This window comes from Suillus subalutaceus (genome assembly GCF_016647625.1).
Source record: "Suillus subalutaceus strain FC151 chromosome Unknown DFJ58scaffold_19, whole genome shotgun sequence".
NCBI classification, from domain to species: domain Eukaryota; kingdom Fungi; phylum Basidiomycota; class Agaricomycetes; order Boletales; family Suillaceae; genus Suillus; species Suillus subalutaceus.
Genome location: NW_024540268.1, coordinates 336,418 through 352,601, shown reverse-complemented (window position 1 = coordinate 352,601; position 16,184 = coordinate 336,418). Strand labels below are relative to the sequence as shown.

General features: G+C 50.4%; 3 protein-coding genes and 2 non-coding genes across 5 annotated transcripts; 1 reads left to right on the top strand and 4 right to left on the bottom strand.

Annotated features, from left to right (window-relative positions):
* Positions 1-7,031: 7,031 nt before the first annotated feature.
* On the bottom strand, positions 7,032-8,232 carry DFJ58DRAFT_167140 (P-loop containing nucleoside triphosphate hydrolase protein). Its single transcript, XM_041378989.1, has 4 exons — positions 8,044-8,232; positions 7,926-7,992; positions 7,802-7,870; positions 7,032-7,738 (listed from the first exon to the last, which is right to left on the bottom strand). Exons 3-4 carry the CDS (start codon positions 7,858-7,860, stop codon positions 7,066-7,068), a joined length of 732 nt encoding a protein of 243 aa, XP_041247470.1. The 5' UTR covers positions 7,861-7,870; positions 7,926-7,992; positions 8,044-8,232; the 3' UTR covers positions 7,032-7,065.
* A 1,450-nt stretch (positions 8,233-9,682) lies between these two features.
* On the bottom strand, positions 9,683-9,772 carry DFJ58DRAFT_t56. The gene has a single exon. It is a non-coding gene; the product is annotated as a tRNA-Lys (tRNA).
* Positions 9,773-10,541: 769 nt separating this feature from the next.
* Positions 10,542-10,635, bottom strand: DFJ58DRAFT_t55. The gene has a single exon. It is a non-coding gene; the product is annotated as a tRNA-Lys (tRNA).
* A 126-nt stretch (positions 10,636-10,761) lies between these two features.
* On the top strand, positions 10,762-11,198 carry DFJ58DRAFT_167001 (ribosomal protein S14). The gene is made up of 4 exons (XM_041378987.1): positions 10,762-10,805; positions 10,856-10,938; positions 10,992-11,091; positions 11,144-11,198. The coding sequence occupies exons 2-4, from the start codon at positions 10,877-10,879 to the stop codon at positions 11,150-11,152; spliced, it is 171 nt and encodes a 56-aa protein (XP_041247469.1). The 5' UTR covers positions 10,762-10,805; positions 10,856-10,876; the 3' UTR covers positions 11,153-11,198.
* A 482-nt stretch (positions 11,199-11,680) lies between these two features.
* DFJ58DRAFT_167101 (ARM repeat-containing protein) lies at positions 11,681-15,587 on the bottom strand. The gene is made up of 11 exons (XM_041378988.1): positions 15,329-15,587; positions 15,235-15,273; positions 14,559-15,171; positions 14,456-14,514; positions 13,620-14,406; positions 13,229-13,566; positions 13,040-13,177; positions 12,812-12,982; positions 12,640-12,759; positions 12,481-12,591; positions 11,681-12,430 (listed from the first exon to the last, which is right to left on the bottom strand). Exons 1-11 carry the CDS (start codon positions 15,422-15,424, stop codon positions 11,873-11,875), a joined length of 3,030 nt encoding a protein of 1,009 aa, XP_041247468.1. The 5' UTR covers positions 15,425-15,587; the 3' UTR covers positions 11,681-11,872.
* Positions 15,588-16,184: the final 597 nt, after the last annotated feature.

Genomic DNA, 16,184 nt, shown 5'->3' with positions numbered 1-16,184 from the left:
ATGGGGTGGGGTGATAGGTTGTACTTGAGGAAGGCTGCAGTTTGAGGGATCCGAAACATAGTCACGAACGGACGAGTGGTGGATATTTACGGGGAGATGGCTGTCAGTCGGAATATCCATAACAGATCGCAGCTGTGCCAATGTTATTTCGACATCCCTCCCCTGAGCAGGGCCAAGAAGTTTCGAGATCTGTGAAATTGGGAGAGGATCCGCAAGGGCAGCCACAACAGACAAATGCATGTATGCCCGCTTGGGGTCAGCACACGTGAAGAGGATATGGTCATATAACTTGTACACCTCCGTTCCTGGCAGCAGGTCACTCGTCAGCTCAAGCATGAGCTGCAGCCGGTCACGGGGATCATTATCTCCATCATCGATGAACTTCATCATCGTAGAGGCCACGATGAAACGTCCACCCGCTCGGCTTGCCAGCCGCGCAAGTTGATGCCTTGGCGGCTGCGGGAAATCGGAATGACGACTTTGCAGCTCTCTGAAGGAATGCTCCAAGTAGGTATGAATGTCATTGTCAACATCTGCATCATCCAGCGAGATGGTGACAGCAACTTCATTCTGGATTGCTTTACGGATGTGCTCTTCCAAGCGACTCGTGAGCAGAATGTGGATGACGGGAAGATCACGGTCACGAAGAGCTAGGCCAAGCAGGGAGATGAGGTCGGCAAGCTCGGTTGCGGACATGCATTCATCAAGGGCGTCAACAACAAACACCAAAGGCGGACACTGAGACAATCTGTGACGAAGACTCCGGATAGGTTGAAGAAAAAGCTCCTCCATCTGGTCACGAAGGGACTTGTCAGGGTCTAGAAGCGCAGGATTGTCGCGTATAGTTCTTTTCACATTTTCCCGGATACTAGGAAAATTGCTCGCAAGCTGGTAGGCGAGTGTCGCGAAAAAGTAACCCGTCGTGCAGCGTTTCGTGTGCTTGCGGGAGAAAAAGAACGATCCGAGGAGCCGCTTTTCGTTGGGCACTTGCTCTCTCACTTTCAAAGCTCTCATCCTTTCAGCTACACTGAATGCGATAGCAGACTTCCCAACGCCTGCCGTGCCATGCAGCCAAATGAGCCGACTCTCCTCTCGGCTGTCTAGTAATCCGTGGATCTGGTCAAGAGGGGCAGTTCGGGTCCCTTGCAAACACTTCGGATGAGGCTGGCGCTCACGGGAGTCATACTCCGCACCCTTGACAGCGACCTGTGACAGCTTCTCCCAAGTTCCTTCATACAGTGATCGAGGATCACCAAAAGCTGTTGATGAGGTCAGAATACAATAGGGAATACGAGATGGGAATACTGGCAATCTTGACTCATTGACGAAGGTCAAAATCAGATGTGACAAAATTTGCGCTACTAGTAGTTTGGTTTGACTGCGTGGTTAGAAATCGCAAGAGCAATAGTTTGGATAGACGACGTACGATGGATTAAATTGTAAGCTGTAGTAACTAGAACGTTTGAGTCGTGGAAAGCTTATAAGTCACAAAGGAATTCTTTCTGAAGTCTTATCGTACTATGAGTGCGTTCGGACCATAATACCATGAACCTGACGAGTTGGGGAATCATGGACTTGAGCGCCATCAAAATCAGAATCATCTGTCACATGAGAGTCACACTAGTAGAAGGCTACTGCCAAAAAGGAAGACCGTCAGTCATTCCTCCTCCTCAAATGATTAACGTTGGGGCGTCGAGAGAAATCGAGAGACATGCAAATATTGAATGTCTGTATTGCAGCGGAGAACAAAGTCTTGGTACGTACTAATACTGGGTCCTGTGACAAGTGCCCACTGCCAACTAAGCTTGGAATTTATCATTATCTTCTACTCAAAGTAGGAGAGTTCATCCCGGTGCTCACGGATGGCTTGACTCGTGAGCAGAAGTTTTTGGCACTTGCACTTCTATCTGTAGCATCATGTGGCCCTTTCCACTGATACCAACTTTAGCACCACAGCATCGGGTGTCCCTTGCACCTGCAGTCTTCATCAACTCGAGAGTTCTACGTCTTTCAGCCCACAGATTACTCGTTTCGCTGCCTTAGCTCTGAGTCATTACTGCTGAATGTACTGTGGAAAACCTGCCGGTGCCAAAAACATCGTTATACCTCATGGTAAATGATCTAATGAATTCGGACCAGTGTCAGTATTTCTTTCTGATGCTCTCTCGTACACCTTCTGATATCATGACAGTTTCCGGTAATCATCGATCATCCGATGGAACTTGGGAGAAATTGTCCCAGGTTGCTGTCAAGGGAGCTGAACACGATTCCAGGGAACGCCAGCCCCATCCGAAATGCTTGAAAGGGACCCGGGTGAACCTTCTTGACTACATCTACAGATTATTAGACAAACGAGACACGAGTCAACTCGTTTGGCTGCATGGCACGGCCGGCGTCGGAAAGTCCGCCGTCGCGTTCACTGTAGCTGAAAGGATGAGATATCTGAAAGTGACAGAGCAGACGAAGATTGAAATGCGGCTCGCAGGAACATTCTTTTTCTCCCGCAAGCACACGAAACGCTGCACGACTGGTTATTTCTTCCCAACGCTTGCCTACCAGCTTGCGAGCAGGTTTCCTAGCGTCCAGGAGGATGTGAAAACAGCTATCCTGGGGAATCCTGCCCTTTTAGACCCAGATAAGTCTCTTCGCGACCAGATGGAGGGGCTGTTTCTACGACCTCTCCGGAGGCTTAAATTTAGGCTGCGTGGATGTCCGCCTTTGGTGTATGTTGTTGATGCTCTTGATGAGTGCACATCTGAAACAGAGCTTACCGATCTCATCCTTCTCCTTGCACGGGCTCTTCAGGAACCTGATCTTCCCGTCATCCACATTCTGCTCACGAGTCGTCCGGAAGCGCACATCTGTAAAGCCATCGAGAAAGAAGAGGTACGCCCACTGGTATGTATGATACCAGTGAATACTTCCGGGGAGAGCGTTGCTGCCATAATCTCGCTAGACGGCGCAGATGTTGACAATGACATCTACATCTTCTTGGAGCATTCCTTCAGAGAGCTTCAAACTCGTCATCCTGATTTTCCGCAGCCACCGAGAGATCAACTGGAGCGGGTAGCGAGCCGAGCGGGCAGGCGTTTCATCGTGGCGTCTACGATGATGAAATTCATCGATGATCGTGACCATGATCCTCGGGATCGGCTTCAGCTCATGCTCGAGCTAACAAGTGCACTGCTACCAGGAACAGAAGTACACAAGTTGTACGACTGTATCCTCTCCACATGCGCCGATCCGCAGCGGGCATATATGCACTTGTCTATTGTTGCTGCCCTTGGGGACCCTCTGCCAATTTCACAGATTTCGAAACTTCTTGGTCCTGGCCAGGGCAGGGACGTAGAGACAGTGCTGGCACAGCTACGGTCTTTCATGGATACTCCTACTGACGGCAGTCTCCCCGTGAATATCTATCACTCGTCCGTTCGTGACTACGTTTCCGATCCATCGAATTGCGCACTCTCTCAGACGCAATGTATCACACCTCACACCCTACTCGCTCAGTCCTCTTTTCGCTTGATGATGCAAGAGATTCCGGAAAGCACGGCCCTCCTCGATGTGCTCTCGGATCTGAAGAGGCAGAGTCAAACCACGCCACTCCTCTTCCCGCAGCCGAGCCTAGAACGACTATTAGCCTTCATTGTCCAACCACCGGAGCCATTGCAAGTTCTTTTAGGTTTTCTGTGGCTTCGGGGAGATTGCAGTTCCGATTTACAACCTTGGTTAGAGACCCCAGATGGGCATGCCTGCCTGCAGACACAAACGGGGAAGGTCTGGCTGCAGACACAAGCGGGGGAGGACTGGTTGCAGACACCGGGTGGGAAAGCCTGGTTGCAGACCGGGAACGGGCAGTGCTGGATGCAGACCCGGAGATGGCGAAGATGGTTGCAGATCCCGAGTGAGCCAGGCTGGCTGCATACTCCGTTAGAGTGTCTGCAGACCTGGTGCGAATGGGAGTGGCTGCAGACCTGGGATTGTCGAGAGTGGCTGAAAGACCCCAACGGGCGAGAGTGGTTGCGGACTACAGGTGGGAGAGAGTGGCTACAGGGCCCGAGCGGGAGAGTCTGGCTAGAGACCACGAGCGGGCAACAGTGGCTGCAGATCCCGAGTGGACAAGAGTGGTTGCAAATCCCGAGCGGGCAACAGTGGCTACAGACCTTGAGTGGGCAACAGTGGCTGCAGACCTCGAGTGGACGACAGTGGCTTCAAACTCAGAGCGCAAGACAATGGCTGGAGACCCCGAATGGACGACAGTGGCTGCCTACTGAGAATGGGCGCGAGTGGCTCCAGACCCCGGATGGACGACAGTGGCTGGAAACCCTGAACGGACGAGAGTGGTCAGAGATGCAGAGCGAGCGAGAGTGGCTGCAGAGCCTCAGCGGGCGAGAGTGGTTGCAAACCAACCAGGGGCAAGTGTGGTTGCAGAGCCCAGGTGGACGAGTGTGGCTGCAGAACCCAGGCGGACTAGATTGGCTGCAGACGTCGAGCGGGCGAGAATGGCTGGGGACCTTGAGCGGACGAGAGTGGCTGGAGACCATGAGCGGGCGAGAGTGGCTAGAGACCTGCCCGCGAGAGTGGCTGCAAACCCCGAATGGGCGAGAGTGGCTGCAAACCCCGAATGGGCGAGTATTGCTGCAGACTCCGATTGGGCAATACTGGTTGCAGACTTGGAGAGGGCAAGAGTGGCTTCAGACTCCAAGTGGCCAAGTGTGGCTCCAGACCCCGACCGCGCAGGAGTGGCTACAGACTTTGAGTGGACAAGAATGGTTGCACAACCCAGGCGCGCGACCATGGCTGCAGACCCCGAGTGCACGAGAGTGGCTCCAGCAAGAGTGGCTGCAGAATCAAAAGGGCCAGCGATGGCTCCAGACCCAGAGCGGGCAAGAGTGGCTCCAGACCCCCAGCGGACGAGTATGGCTGCAGACGCAAGGCGGGCAAGATTGGCTGGAGACCTCGAGCGGGAGAGAATGGCTAGAGACCCTGAGTGGGCCAGAGTGGTTGGAGATCCTGAGTGGACCAGAGTGGCTAGAAACCTGCCCGCGAGAGTGGCTACCGACTCAGAGCGGACGACAGTGGCTGCGGACCCCTAAGGGGCAAGAGTGGCTACAGACCGAGAGTGGGCGAGAGTGGCTCCAAACTCTGAGTGGACGAGGGTGGCTACAGACGCAGAGCGAACGGCAGTGGCTGCAGAGCCTTAGTGGGCGAGAGTGGCTACAGACCCTGATCGGGCGAGAGTGGCTTCGGACACCGAGTGGACGAGTGTGGCTGCAGACACCGGTCGCGCAAGCGTGGCTGCAGACACCGGTCGCGCAAGCGTGGCTGCAGACCGAGAAAGGGCATGCCTGGATACAGACCCTGGGTGGGAATGACTGGTTACAGACTCAGAGTGGGCGAAAGTGGCTGCAGACACAGAGTGGACAAGAGTGGTTGCAGACACCCCATGGTCGAGCATGGCAGTCGACTCCCGCAGCATCTATCTGGGCGACAATGGAAGAATTCGCAGGCACATTGGAAGCAGTCCGGGCGTACACAATCCCAGTTTTTCCTTTACTGCCAGTTTTTCAAGCAATCCAGCAGTTCAAGAGTTTCCCACATTTCTTGATGTTTTCGGTATTCCTGGCGTTCAAGCACCCGCACCATTCCACCTCCGAAGTACCACAGGGCCGCCTTTTACCGGACAGCGAGCTAATCTGTGCCATGAACGCCTTTGCGAGTTTCGCAAACAATGCACGGGAACGAAGTCGATCAGCTCCCGACGCTCTTAAATATGCATGTCAATATTGGGCCTTTCATCTCTCGCGAGCTCCGAATCCACGGGACGACTCGCTCAACCACATATTCAAACTTTTCTGGGATCGTCATCTCCTGTCCTGGCTCGAAAGACAGTGGTCTTTAAAGGGCCTGCGTTCTTGCCTCGTTGTTTTATCCGAAGGGTAGAAACTTGCAAAGGTGTGTGTATCCTACGCTATGCGCGACCATTTATCTGACCTGCGCATGTTTTGAGCTTCAGGGTCATCTCGGTCACGAGCGTGTTACTGCTATTGCTAGCTCTAGCTCTAACGACACAAGGCCTTGATCATTGGCTATGCATTTTACTGTGATATAATTTAGTTGTATACACACCGGAAGCACGAATAACTGTTGGCTCGGTGGTGATTCCATTTACGATGTTGTGCTTTGTTGCTCGCTGTGCGTTTATTCTTGTTCGTTTGTCTCCTCTTCTTTGCATTCCTTCCTTTCTTCCATCCACACGGGGCCTCTGCAGGGTGAATAGAGGGGAGCACCCACGACGAGGAAGAGTTCTATAGTAAGAATGTATTATCTCAGTCTTCGGAAAGGACTTATTGTACGTGTACCAGTAGCTAGTTGGAATACATTCCACACGACTCGTCAAAGTAAGGGAAAAACCTTTGTTCACATCTCAGTCGGAAAAGACTGAGATATTCGTACCGGACGGGCTCGAATCTTTAGTGAGTAACATAGACTCAGAGATGAGAAGAAATACTTTCCTGATTTCAACAGGGACTTTTGGCTCCTTCAATGATGGCGTGATTGGCATTCAGAATGGCATCAGATATCATCACGCCATCAGATATCATATTGGTATTCACCCCCACTCCCGATGGTGGTGATCCAAGCTGATCTTCATGTCATTGTTTGCATACTAATACTAATATGTAGTATACCCATAATCATAAGTGTTCACCACTGACGAGGTGATTCCGGGAGAACGTGAATAAAAGGATAGTGAACGAAAATAAAACAAAACGAGGAGAATTGAGCATGAATGACAAATAAAAGTAATGCGCACGGGGAATACGTCGGAATAAATGATGGAATAAAATTCGTCCACTCACAACCAATAAGATATATACCAGAAAGTCCCGCGAAGCTTGTAACCATCTTGTTCATTTCCGGTAAGAAAGGCGCGCCTAATAAGATCGCGCAAGTCCTGCTCTGCCTTTCTTTCCGAGGTCTCCAGCGGGATTAAATAGACGTCCCGTACCAGCGTGCATGACATATTGCTCGACACTTATGGGCGGCGCTATTCGCAACCATTCAGTTCATTGACCACAACGGCGACCAGCACCTCATTCCTGCGGGCAAGCTGTCATCGACCGCTGAAGCCGAGCACTTGTTCATGATAAGGTCGTGCAGAATCTTGCTTGACTGTGCAACGCGACGAGTAAGGTCTTCTGGAATGCCTGGATATTCCTGAATCGTTGTGACGCATGCATGGCCTGCGAGATCCATGGTGTTGAATATCTCCTTGTGAGAATCCCACCAGCTCTCCATGGGAGTCTCAGACTCCAATCCTGTGACGACGACGACGATTGGGACTCTCTTCTTCCGGCAGGTCCCAGAGTAAACAGTATTGTAGGTGTCAAGGACGGGGCGAGGGGCAGTCGTGTAGTGCATGCAATACACCAGAAGGTCGATACCATCCGATGGTGACTTGGGGCTCATGAGCTTGTTCAACAAGCTCTTCAGCTGCTTCTTCGCTTGCTTGTGTGGCACCGTGCCTGCACTCCCCTCGTTGAGACCCGCGGTATCAAACAGGGCAAATTTCTGGCCGGAAATGTCTACTGAGTAGCGTTTAGATTCTGGGGTACATCCCGGTGCATCATTGGAGGTCTTCGCGATCTGCTTTTGCGCGATAACATTGATGATTGAACTTTTGCCTGAGCCGGTTTCGCCGAATATGACAACATTTTTTTTCCCGCGGATGCGTCTGCCTACATTTTATCAATAAACTTTCTTTGCGGTGATGCTAGTCAAGAAGTAGAGCACGTACTTCGAGCTTGTTCGATGACAATCGCACCTCCGCCGCCAGGGGGTGTGCAAGTTGACCATTCACGACGCTCTGAAAAGTCGACTGAATTAGCGGTGATCAGTAAGGCCTTGGATCAATTTCATACCTCTTTGGACATCACCCGTTTTCAATTTGAGGGATATGCGCTGATCGTCAACATCCGAATAGTAATGCTTCGGAATCGGTGTCAGCAGACGATGACATTGCTGAAGGTGAGGACTCACTAAACTGTCCGTCTTCCGCGAGTAATTGTTCGAAAGTCGTATCAAACGCGCACACAACCTCATATTGATCGAGCATTAGTCCAGGCTCATATGAGGCGCGAATTTCGAAGTGAACTGCTTTAGATTTGAAGATGGACCTGAGCCACTTGGAAAACGTTTGAGGGCGTTCATGTATGGTGAGGGTCTGGTTCCAAGAAACGCTGCAGTCGGTCATTGCCGCCTTGATTATGGTGTTATACTGGCCATAGGGAGTAGAGACATGGACATAATGGCCGGCGGGCATACGATCAGGCGGCATGGAGAGGCCCGTGACCTCGATAAATGTAAGTATCATGGCTATTATATGGGGCGCTACCTTGCTTAAAGAGTGACAAGTGCCAGCCTGCCTCAGAGTTGGTGAAATAGAGAAGAAGAAAAAGCGGGATAAGTCTGGTTGGCATTTGTAGTAGGAATTAATGGAGCTTTATAACGCCAAGGCTGCGTCCAATCAAGTTTGGGTGTTTGTACGCGGCAGTACGAGAAGCTGGTCGGGTAACCTCGGCTGCCATAACCCGCTACGCCGGTATGTCGATACAACCGTGTCTGCAGTGCTCGTAAAGTTTGGGCTTGCACTGCCTAAGCGAGTCTCCCCTGGTCAGACCATATATAGAAGGAAGATAGCGTCGTTCTAGATCCATGATCAACCTACTTGCTCATCTTTCATCATCTCATTTAGCGTTGATTGCTCTCTTATGATATGCAAGCTGCAGAAGACGGTCGATGGTCGAATGCTTGAAAATACTGGATACTGGTAGGAAATACTACGAATAAAGGCTTCTAGCGTCCGTGACCCTGACCCGCAGCTGTGCAATCCATATCGGTACCCCAGTTCGTCATTTACATATCATTGGCAATCATTAATCGCCTCTCCCCATATAGTCTCCGCGATCTTGCCAGGCGGTACCATTGATGTCATATTATTTCAACTGCATGGTACATTGAGGCCCAGACTATATGGAGTACCTCGGTACCGCAGCCCACCCCGTCTAGACCTGCTAAATGGACTGGTAATGTGACACCTACTTGCCAAACCATACTAGTAGCGCCGTCCCTTTAGTCCCTTCAATGTCCATGCCCATCCACATGCCCATCTTAAATGACTCACACGACCAAAGCCGGTCCCCAATATTTATCTGCCACCCAATTACTACCGCACTCAAGTAGAGACACTTATATTTGCTTGTATGTATCGCGGATAAGAGTGAGTTGTTCTATGTGGGAGGAGCAATCTTCGGCCGGAGCATCAACGAATAGCAAAATATACGAGCAAGGATGGATTATAATGACATATGATATCCACAGGCGCATAGTCTAGAGCTATAGTTGTGTCTCAAGGTGAATTACTTACAACTTGAGGTCCACTATCAGATAAAGCTTGGAACGTTGAACCAATAACCCAGGGATGTGATGCGCGTCTCGTGGCCATGACTCAAACTGGCGCCAGAGTGCAGTGACAGCGATGCCAACCGGAGCATTGCACACCAACAGCCTTACAACGCGCCCATTGACGTAGTTTTGGATAACATTAGCGCGCTGAAGACAAGAAATTCGTAGTCTCCTGTAGTCACTGGCAGGTCAGGTTGAGAGAAGCAAAAACCATAGCCCACCGCGAGGGTCGAACTCGCAGCCTTCAGATCACAATCGCCTAGCAGTAAGAGTCTGACGCTCTATCCGATTGAGCTAGGCGGGCGGTATGGGGTCGCTTGCCCTGTCCCTTACGAATGAAGAGGCTCGGACTAGGAATGGAAAAGGGACTCAGTCTTGGATTAAAGACTCGTTTAGCCATGGTCCTATGGATACCTAGGGAAAGGGACTAAGTGGGGTAATAGTCAGGAAAATGTATGTAGAACTGTGTATAAGAGAGTTCACCTCAGTCTTGGATCAAAAGACTGGAGAAGAATATTCGACGGAGAGAAGAATTAGTATGCTGATCGAGACGGAGAATCAAAGATGAATGTGTATGAGGCGTGTAACAAGGAGCGATTGCGTATGTAAAAGAAAAGGAAAAGGACGAGTACGTACGAGAGTGACATCGAGAGTCATATCTCGGTACTGTCAAATGATTCCTGAGACCAACGTGTTGTAGAAAGCGACCTGGACAATGGTGGAGAAGGAGAGCGGGCCCTTAGCTGCAAGTGGCAGAAACGCTGTGGTACTAGCAATCGTGACGGCGTGGGCGCCTGTCCCCCTCCGTTGACAACTTGAAGTTGCAGGATGCAGCCGCCTATACTGCTTGCACGAGCCTGAGGATAGTGTTGACATCAGATTCAGAATCACATACTGACCGTGATGCCTACACTAGTCCAGTGCTAGTGCTAGTGCTGCTGGTACGTCTGTTGCGAATCTGCGATAGCCTTTTCTGCACCAAGTCTACGTGACAGTTAACATCGGCGCACTGAAAACCAGAAATCGCAGGCCCAAAAATCAGACCATTGTGGTAGAAAAAAGAAAAAAACAGTAGCCCACCGCGAGGGTCGAACTCGCAGCCTTCAGATCACAATCGCCTAGCAGCTAGTAAGAGTCTGACGCTCTATCCGATTGAGCTAGGCGGGCGATATCAGGGCGTCTATTCAAACCATTAAAAGCGCCGCCACGGCTAATACCGAGCGTAGGACACTGAACCTTATCTCAGCCACTGTACAGTTTTTCCAAACACGGCAACTCTGCTATGGCGGGTGATTTCTGATTAGCAAGGCCTTCAACGCAAGCAACAGTCCGGCAAGGTAAGCCAAAGCCTACACCTTCTCACTACGCAATCCAACCTTCGTTTTAGCCTCAAGCAAAAAGTTTTAAAATGACCCACGACGCTGTTTGGTTCTCTCGTCCTAGAAAGTACGGAAAGGGTGCCCGCCAGTGGTGAGTTACGCAGCGTCGTCTACATCATGGGTTGATGAGTGATGGATATCTAGCCGCCTCTGTGCGCACCAGGCCGGTCTCATCCGCAAATACGGCCTTGACTTGTGCCGTCAATGCTTCCGTGAAAAGTCAGCTGCCATTGGTTTCGTGAAGGTGAGCGCCATAGTGTTTGAGCGTGTTGCAGCAGCTCATGTTCGACGAATAGAACCGGTGAAATGTATCCTGTCGCGCACCTGCATCTTATATCATCATTCTCTCGTCACGCTTCTTCATCTTGCCAGATCATTTGGTCGTCTTGTATGCCACTATGATAATATGCCAACAAGACTTGCATGAAATGCACCTACCATCCAATGCGAAGACGTGACCTCGTACCACTGAGATGCAGGTTCGATGCTTGTTGTAGCACACAAATGGGTCATCTTATTGGTTTGAACAAGCACCGCTGCATCGAGTAGTTCAGTGCTTGACGTAAGGGTATCTAATACGTGAATACACCCTTGGCTGGGAACATCAGCTCGAACATAAAACCCAGAAAACAACGACGTCATAGATTGGACAATAAGTACAGAGGTAGTGCTGCGACGGTTTAACCATTAAACAGACATTGCTTTAGATGACGGGGAAGATTAAGGCTATACAAATGGGGTGTGGCAGATAAGAAAGATGTATCAGAAAGCAACTAATAGCAATGAGGGGGTTGGAATATGCCGGTGCGGAAGTACAAATGCGCAGTGGTATGATAGAAGTCGGCCCTTGCTCATGCTTGAAAAATCTCCTGGAAGATAGTGAGATCGAGCCGACGTGCTTGTGAGGTATCGAGCGTCGAACGCAAGGACATAGAATATACATTGAAACCATTAAAGAGTGAATGCGCAGGTGCGCGAGGAACGAAAGAGCAGAAACGTCCAAAGCGGCATGTAATATGCCCGCTCTACATGCCATAGCCGTAGCTCTGATAAGGATCATTTAATGACCCGGCAACACCGACCGTGCCAAAAGGGCTCACGTTAGCATATCCGGCAACGCCCGTGTAGCCAGAGGCGTGGGTATGAGGGGGTGTCAGACTCGCACTATGAGGAGAGGTGCCTTGTAAGACATATCCGTCGATTGAACGCGCCTGAAGGCCGTGCATTTGGGGGCCGAGGTGAGAGTGGGAGTAGGAGCCCTGGCCTTGCATGCCATACAAGCCTCCCTGGGCATAAACATCAGCCACACTAGTAGGGTGCATTGCTTGAGGAATGTGCCGGGCCCCTGCGGAGTGGTGACCGTGACCATGATGACCTGGGTTGCCACCGTGATGACCCTGGTTGCCCATGGGCATCATGCCCTGAGGAGCATGGTAGCCGAAGTTCTCAGCGTTGGCCTGTTCCCGCTGCAACTTGTTTTGGATCCGTTTGCCGTAAGGAGTGTTGCGAATTAAAGGAAGGACTGGGCGAATGCCTTCAACAAGGAGCATACGCTGCGCAGGCTCGGCATAGTCTAGCGCGGTCTACAAGAATGTCCAGCCCAAATCACAAATGCGCGAAATAAAAATAGTACCTGCACACAATAGTTGCCATACGAGTCACGAAGAAGTTTCTCCAAGCGAGAGCGATTGAGTAGCTCTTCAATCAAAATTTTCCTGGTACTATGTTCGGCCACACGGATGCACTAGTCCCAATCAACATGAGAACGATCATTGAGATAAAAAATACTCACTTTCTCAATGACATTGGAGCTAAACTTCTGGACAGAAAGCGCACAAACGTTGCCTGTGAATTGCCGAATGACGGCATCACTAAAACGATTGTCGTTAAGATCCAAGATATATTGGACAACCTAGTAACGCTAACTGTCAGGTATTATAACGGATGAGCAACGGGGCACTAACGTAGTTGCCGTAAGGATCTTGAACGAGCGTCAACGCATTGTAAGTGATTTCATTCACAAGCTGGACGCGCTGGTGGTCCGAAGCATGATCGATGCAGCGCTGCAGCACGCAGCATCCGTGGCGGTGGGTAGCGACCTCTACGCAGTTGGCAGCCACTGCGTTGTATATGAACTGCCGCACCAAAGTCAGTTTACCAACACCACGGTGCAACACCGCCACACTCCTCACCTGGTTATCTTCCGGTGCAAGCTTGTTGAGACATTTTTGAATAACGTGGTTTCCGTTGAGATCCTTGATGAGCACTACAACATGAAGGCTGAGCGCAAGAATGATAGAGTGAATCTGAGTGTTGTATCTATGATCAGTCTGTGCTCTACTGTAAGTCTGGAAGATGAAAATCCGCTGAAAGCGACTTGCCTGGCGTCTAGTGGACAAGAAATCAATCATTTTCTGTACTGCGCGCGTACCGTGCATGTTCAACGAAATGTTAACGAGATCCTGAGCAACGGACTCGCAAATGACATTTCGTTGATCATCTGTGGAGAACTCGAGGAGCTTTTGGCACAGGTAGTTGCCAAAGGGGTCAGTCATGAGGTCCGCAAAATGACCAAATGTTTCGCGGAAGATCATGTCCCGATGTTCAGGAACACCTTCCTCCAGCTTCTTTTGCAGGTAACGGCAGCCATGCTGGTCTTTGCAAAGTGTGGGTATTTCGCCCTGAAGGTCTTCAAGGCGTGTGCCAGCGAAACGGTTCACTACTTGAAAGGTAAGTGAAAAACAACTAGCTTGAGGAGACAAATGGTCTTACTATCCATGTCACCCCTCTTGTGCTTTGGACCGTGTAAACCGTTCATTTTTCCATCAGCGCCATTGCCACGACCAATATGCAGTCCGTATCGCGTCCCATTGTGGTGGTAAAGGGCGGTCGAGCCGCTCGCACCATTGACGCTGTTACCGGACCGGGTACTCGAGTCGAGTTCATACGAATTAAACCGACCGCTGTCCATCTGACCGTTCAACCCATAAACATCTTCGACGCCGTACTGTTCGAAACCCATTGAAACATTGTCGTACTGGCCGGATGACATGCGAGAGAGAGATGGTTGGATGTCACTCTTGCCAGAGTCCTCGATTATCGGGTAACTACCTTGCGAAGAAAGTCGTCCGCTCAAAGCCTGAGAATCAGGAGTATGAGGAGTGCCAGGAGTCTGCAGAAGATGCCCGTTGCTACCGTTTGCCATAGACAGAGGCGTAGCTGGTACTGAGCGCGTCGTGCTCATGGCAGGGGAGCCCCGCCTGGAACTAGGTGCTTGCCCAGTTGAACCAAGAGACGCTTGCACATGTTGGCCTGCATGTGGGGTCGCAGCGCCGCCAAGGGTCCCAGCAGCGGACAGATCGATAGGCGAAGACGTCAGCGTCAAAGTCGGATTGGTGACAGTGCGGCGATCGTTACGGGAGCTTAAGCCGTCGGGTACACGTGGGTTGTTGGAGAATTGTGGCCACTCAGAGTGCTTGTCGCCTCTTGCAGAGAATGAATTCCGTGGGGATGTCTGGGAGCGATGAGCGAGATCCAGAGCAGCAGACGAGGTGGTAATCTTGCATCGCGATGTCAGTCTAGAGTCACACAGAACGCAAGTAAAGTACCCTGTTAGCATAGGATGCGAATTTGTCCTCGTCGGAGGTTGGGAGATGCCTCATTGCGTCTAGAAAAGATGAGAAAGGCAAACCAGACATAGACACCACTCACTGTGCATTTCCTGATCCAATTGCTCGTCAAGCATCATTCCCACATTATACTGCTGGCCGCGAGGACGCTCCTCATCACTGTATCTCCCGCGAGTCAAAAGCGAATGAGCCACGGCGCCAGGGCTAGGCGTCGCTCGAGATGGACGTTCTCCAACTAAGGAGAGACCTTGCAAATGACTAGCAAGCTCCTCGTCGTGACTGCTAGCAGAAGTACGACGGCTGGCTGGCATGCTTTTAGCTCCAGCAGGTCGTCCATAATGACCATTCATTCCATGACCAGACCCAAGTTCTGGGGACCGATGAACGGAAGGCGCATAAGTGACCGACTTTCTTTTATCTGCAACCGCAGAACCAACAGCCTTAGAAAGCGTCTCCGCATCCACAGAAGAGTGTGAGAGAGCTGCCCTAACAAGATTGTCGCCATTCAAAACCGCGTTCACTCTTGGAGGGGTAGTGGGTGCAGAGACCGCGAGGTGGGCTGAGGCAGTGGGATCATAAGGAATGCTAAGCAACTCCTGCGCCTGCTGTTGTTCGAGTGCGCGCATTTGATCCTCAAACATTTTCCGTTGCAATAACCTTTGACGCTCGTGCTCCAAGCGTTTCAGCTCGACGCGCTTCGGGACGTAAGATTAATTACAAGGAAAAAAACAAGGGTGACGATTGTGAATAAGACTCACAGCCGACATATCAGGCATGTTAGTACCCAGTCTCGCAGCCTAGAGGACACAATAATAAAAAACGAGACAACGGAAAGAAGAAAAATGGACTTACCGAGTCTGCGAGATCGAGGAAAGCAGGAGGGCTCTGCTTTCTCCCGTCTGAGGAACGATTATCGGTGGAGGTATTAGTGTTTTCAGCGGTAATCATTGCGAATAACAAAAAAGGTCGACAGCTTTTCTTCCAAAGGTGTGAATGACAGAAAACAGATCGAGGAAAGCGACGAAGAATTAGGAAAATAAGCCTAGTTGCACACAAAGATCCTGAATGAAGAAAATATAAGTCAAGCAAACCTAATGAAAGTAAAGCGCGTCGTAAATACCGACCTGCAAGCCAATTTTGAGCCTGTCTATTAGGATTGATGGTACAAAGCTACCTAGTGGGCTGAATGATTCATAAGTTAGAGAGCAAGTGGAACGTCGTGTAGAATGAAGACAAGCACCTTTTTTTCAATTCTCCAGTTTTTTTGACAACTGAAACTTGAAAGGGAGAACGGTGAAGTTTGAATTTGAGTAGTTATGAGCAGCGTATTTAAGGCACTTCGCTAGCCGGCGTGGGTGAACTGGCAGAGCAAAAATGAAGGACCCCCGTTTTTCAAAGTCCGATGCGAACGGCAGCGAATTCAATCTTCACGGCACTAACACCTAATCTTGCGTAATCGCCGATCCTCCAAAAAGTTGTTCAACTGAGTCCTTTCAACCAAGTCTTCCTCGAGTCCCAAATGTATTCCTTCATAGCACAATCATAAGCCCGGGATATGCATGCTAGACGTGCTTTGTTTTTTGTTTTTTATCTTATTTTATTTACATTATACAAGCGTTTGTTCGGTCTCAGTCCTTAGAAGCTCGACTTCCATTACCTGGACCCTTTACGACGATCGAAATATACGCTTTTGCTAGACCAAACGTAA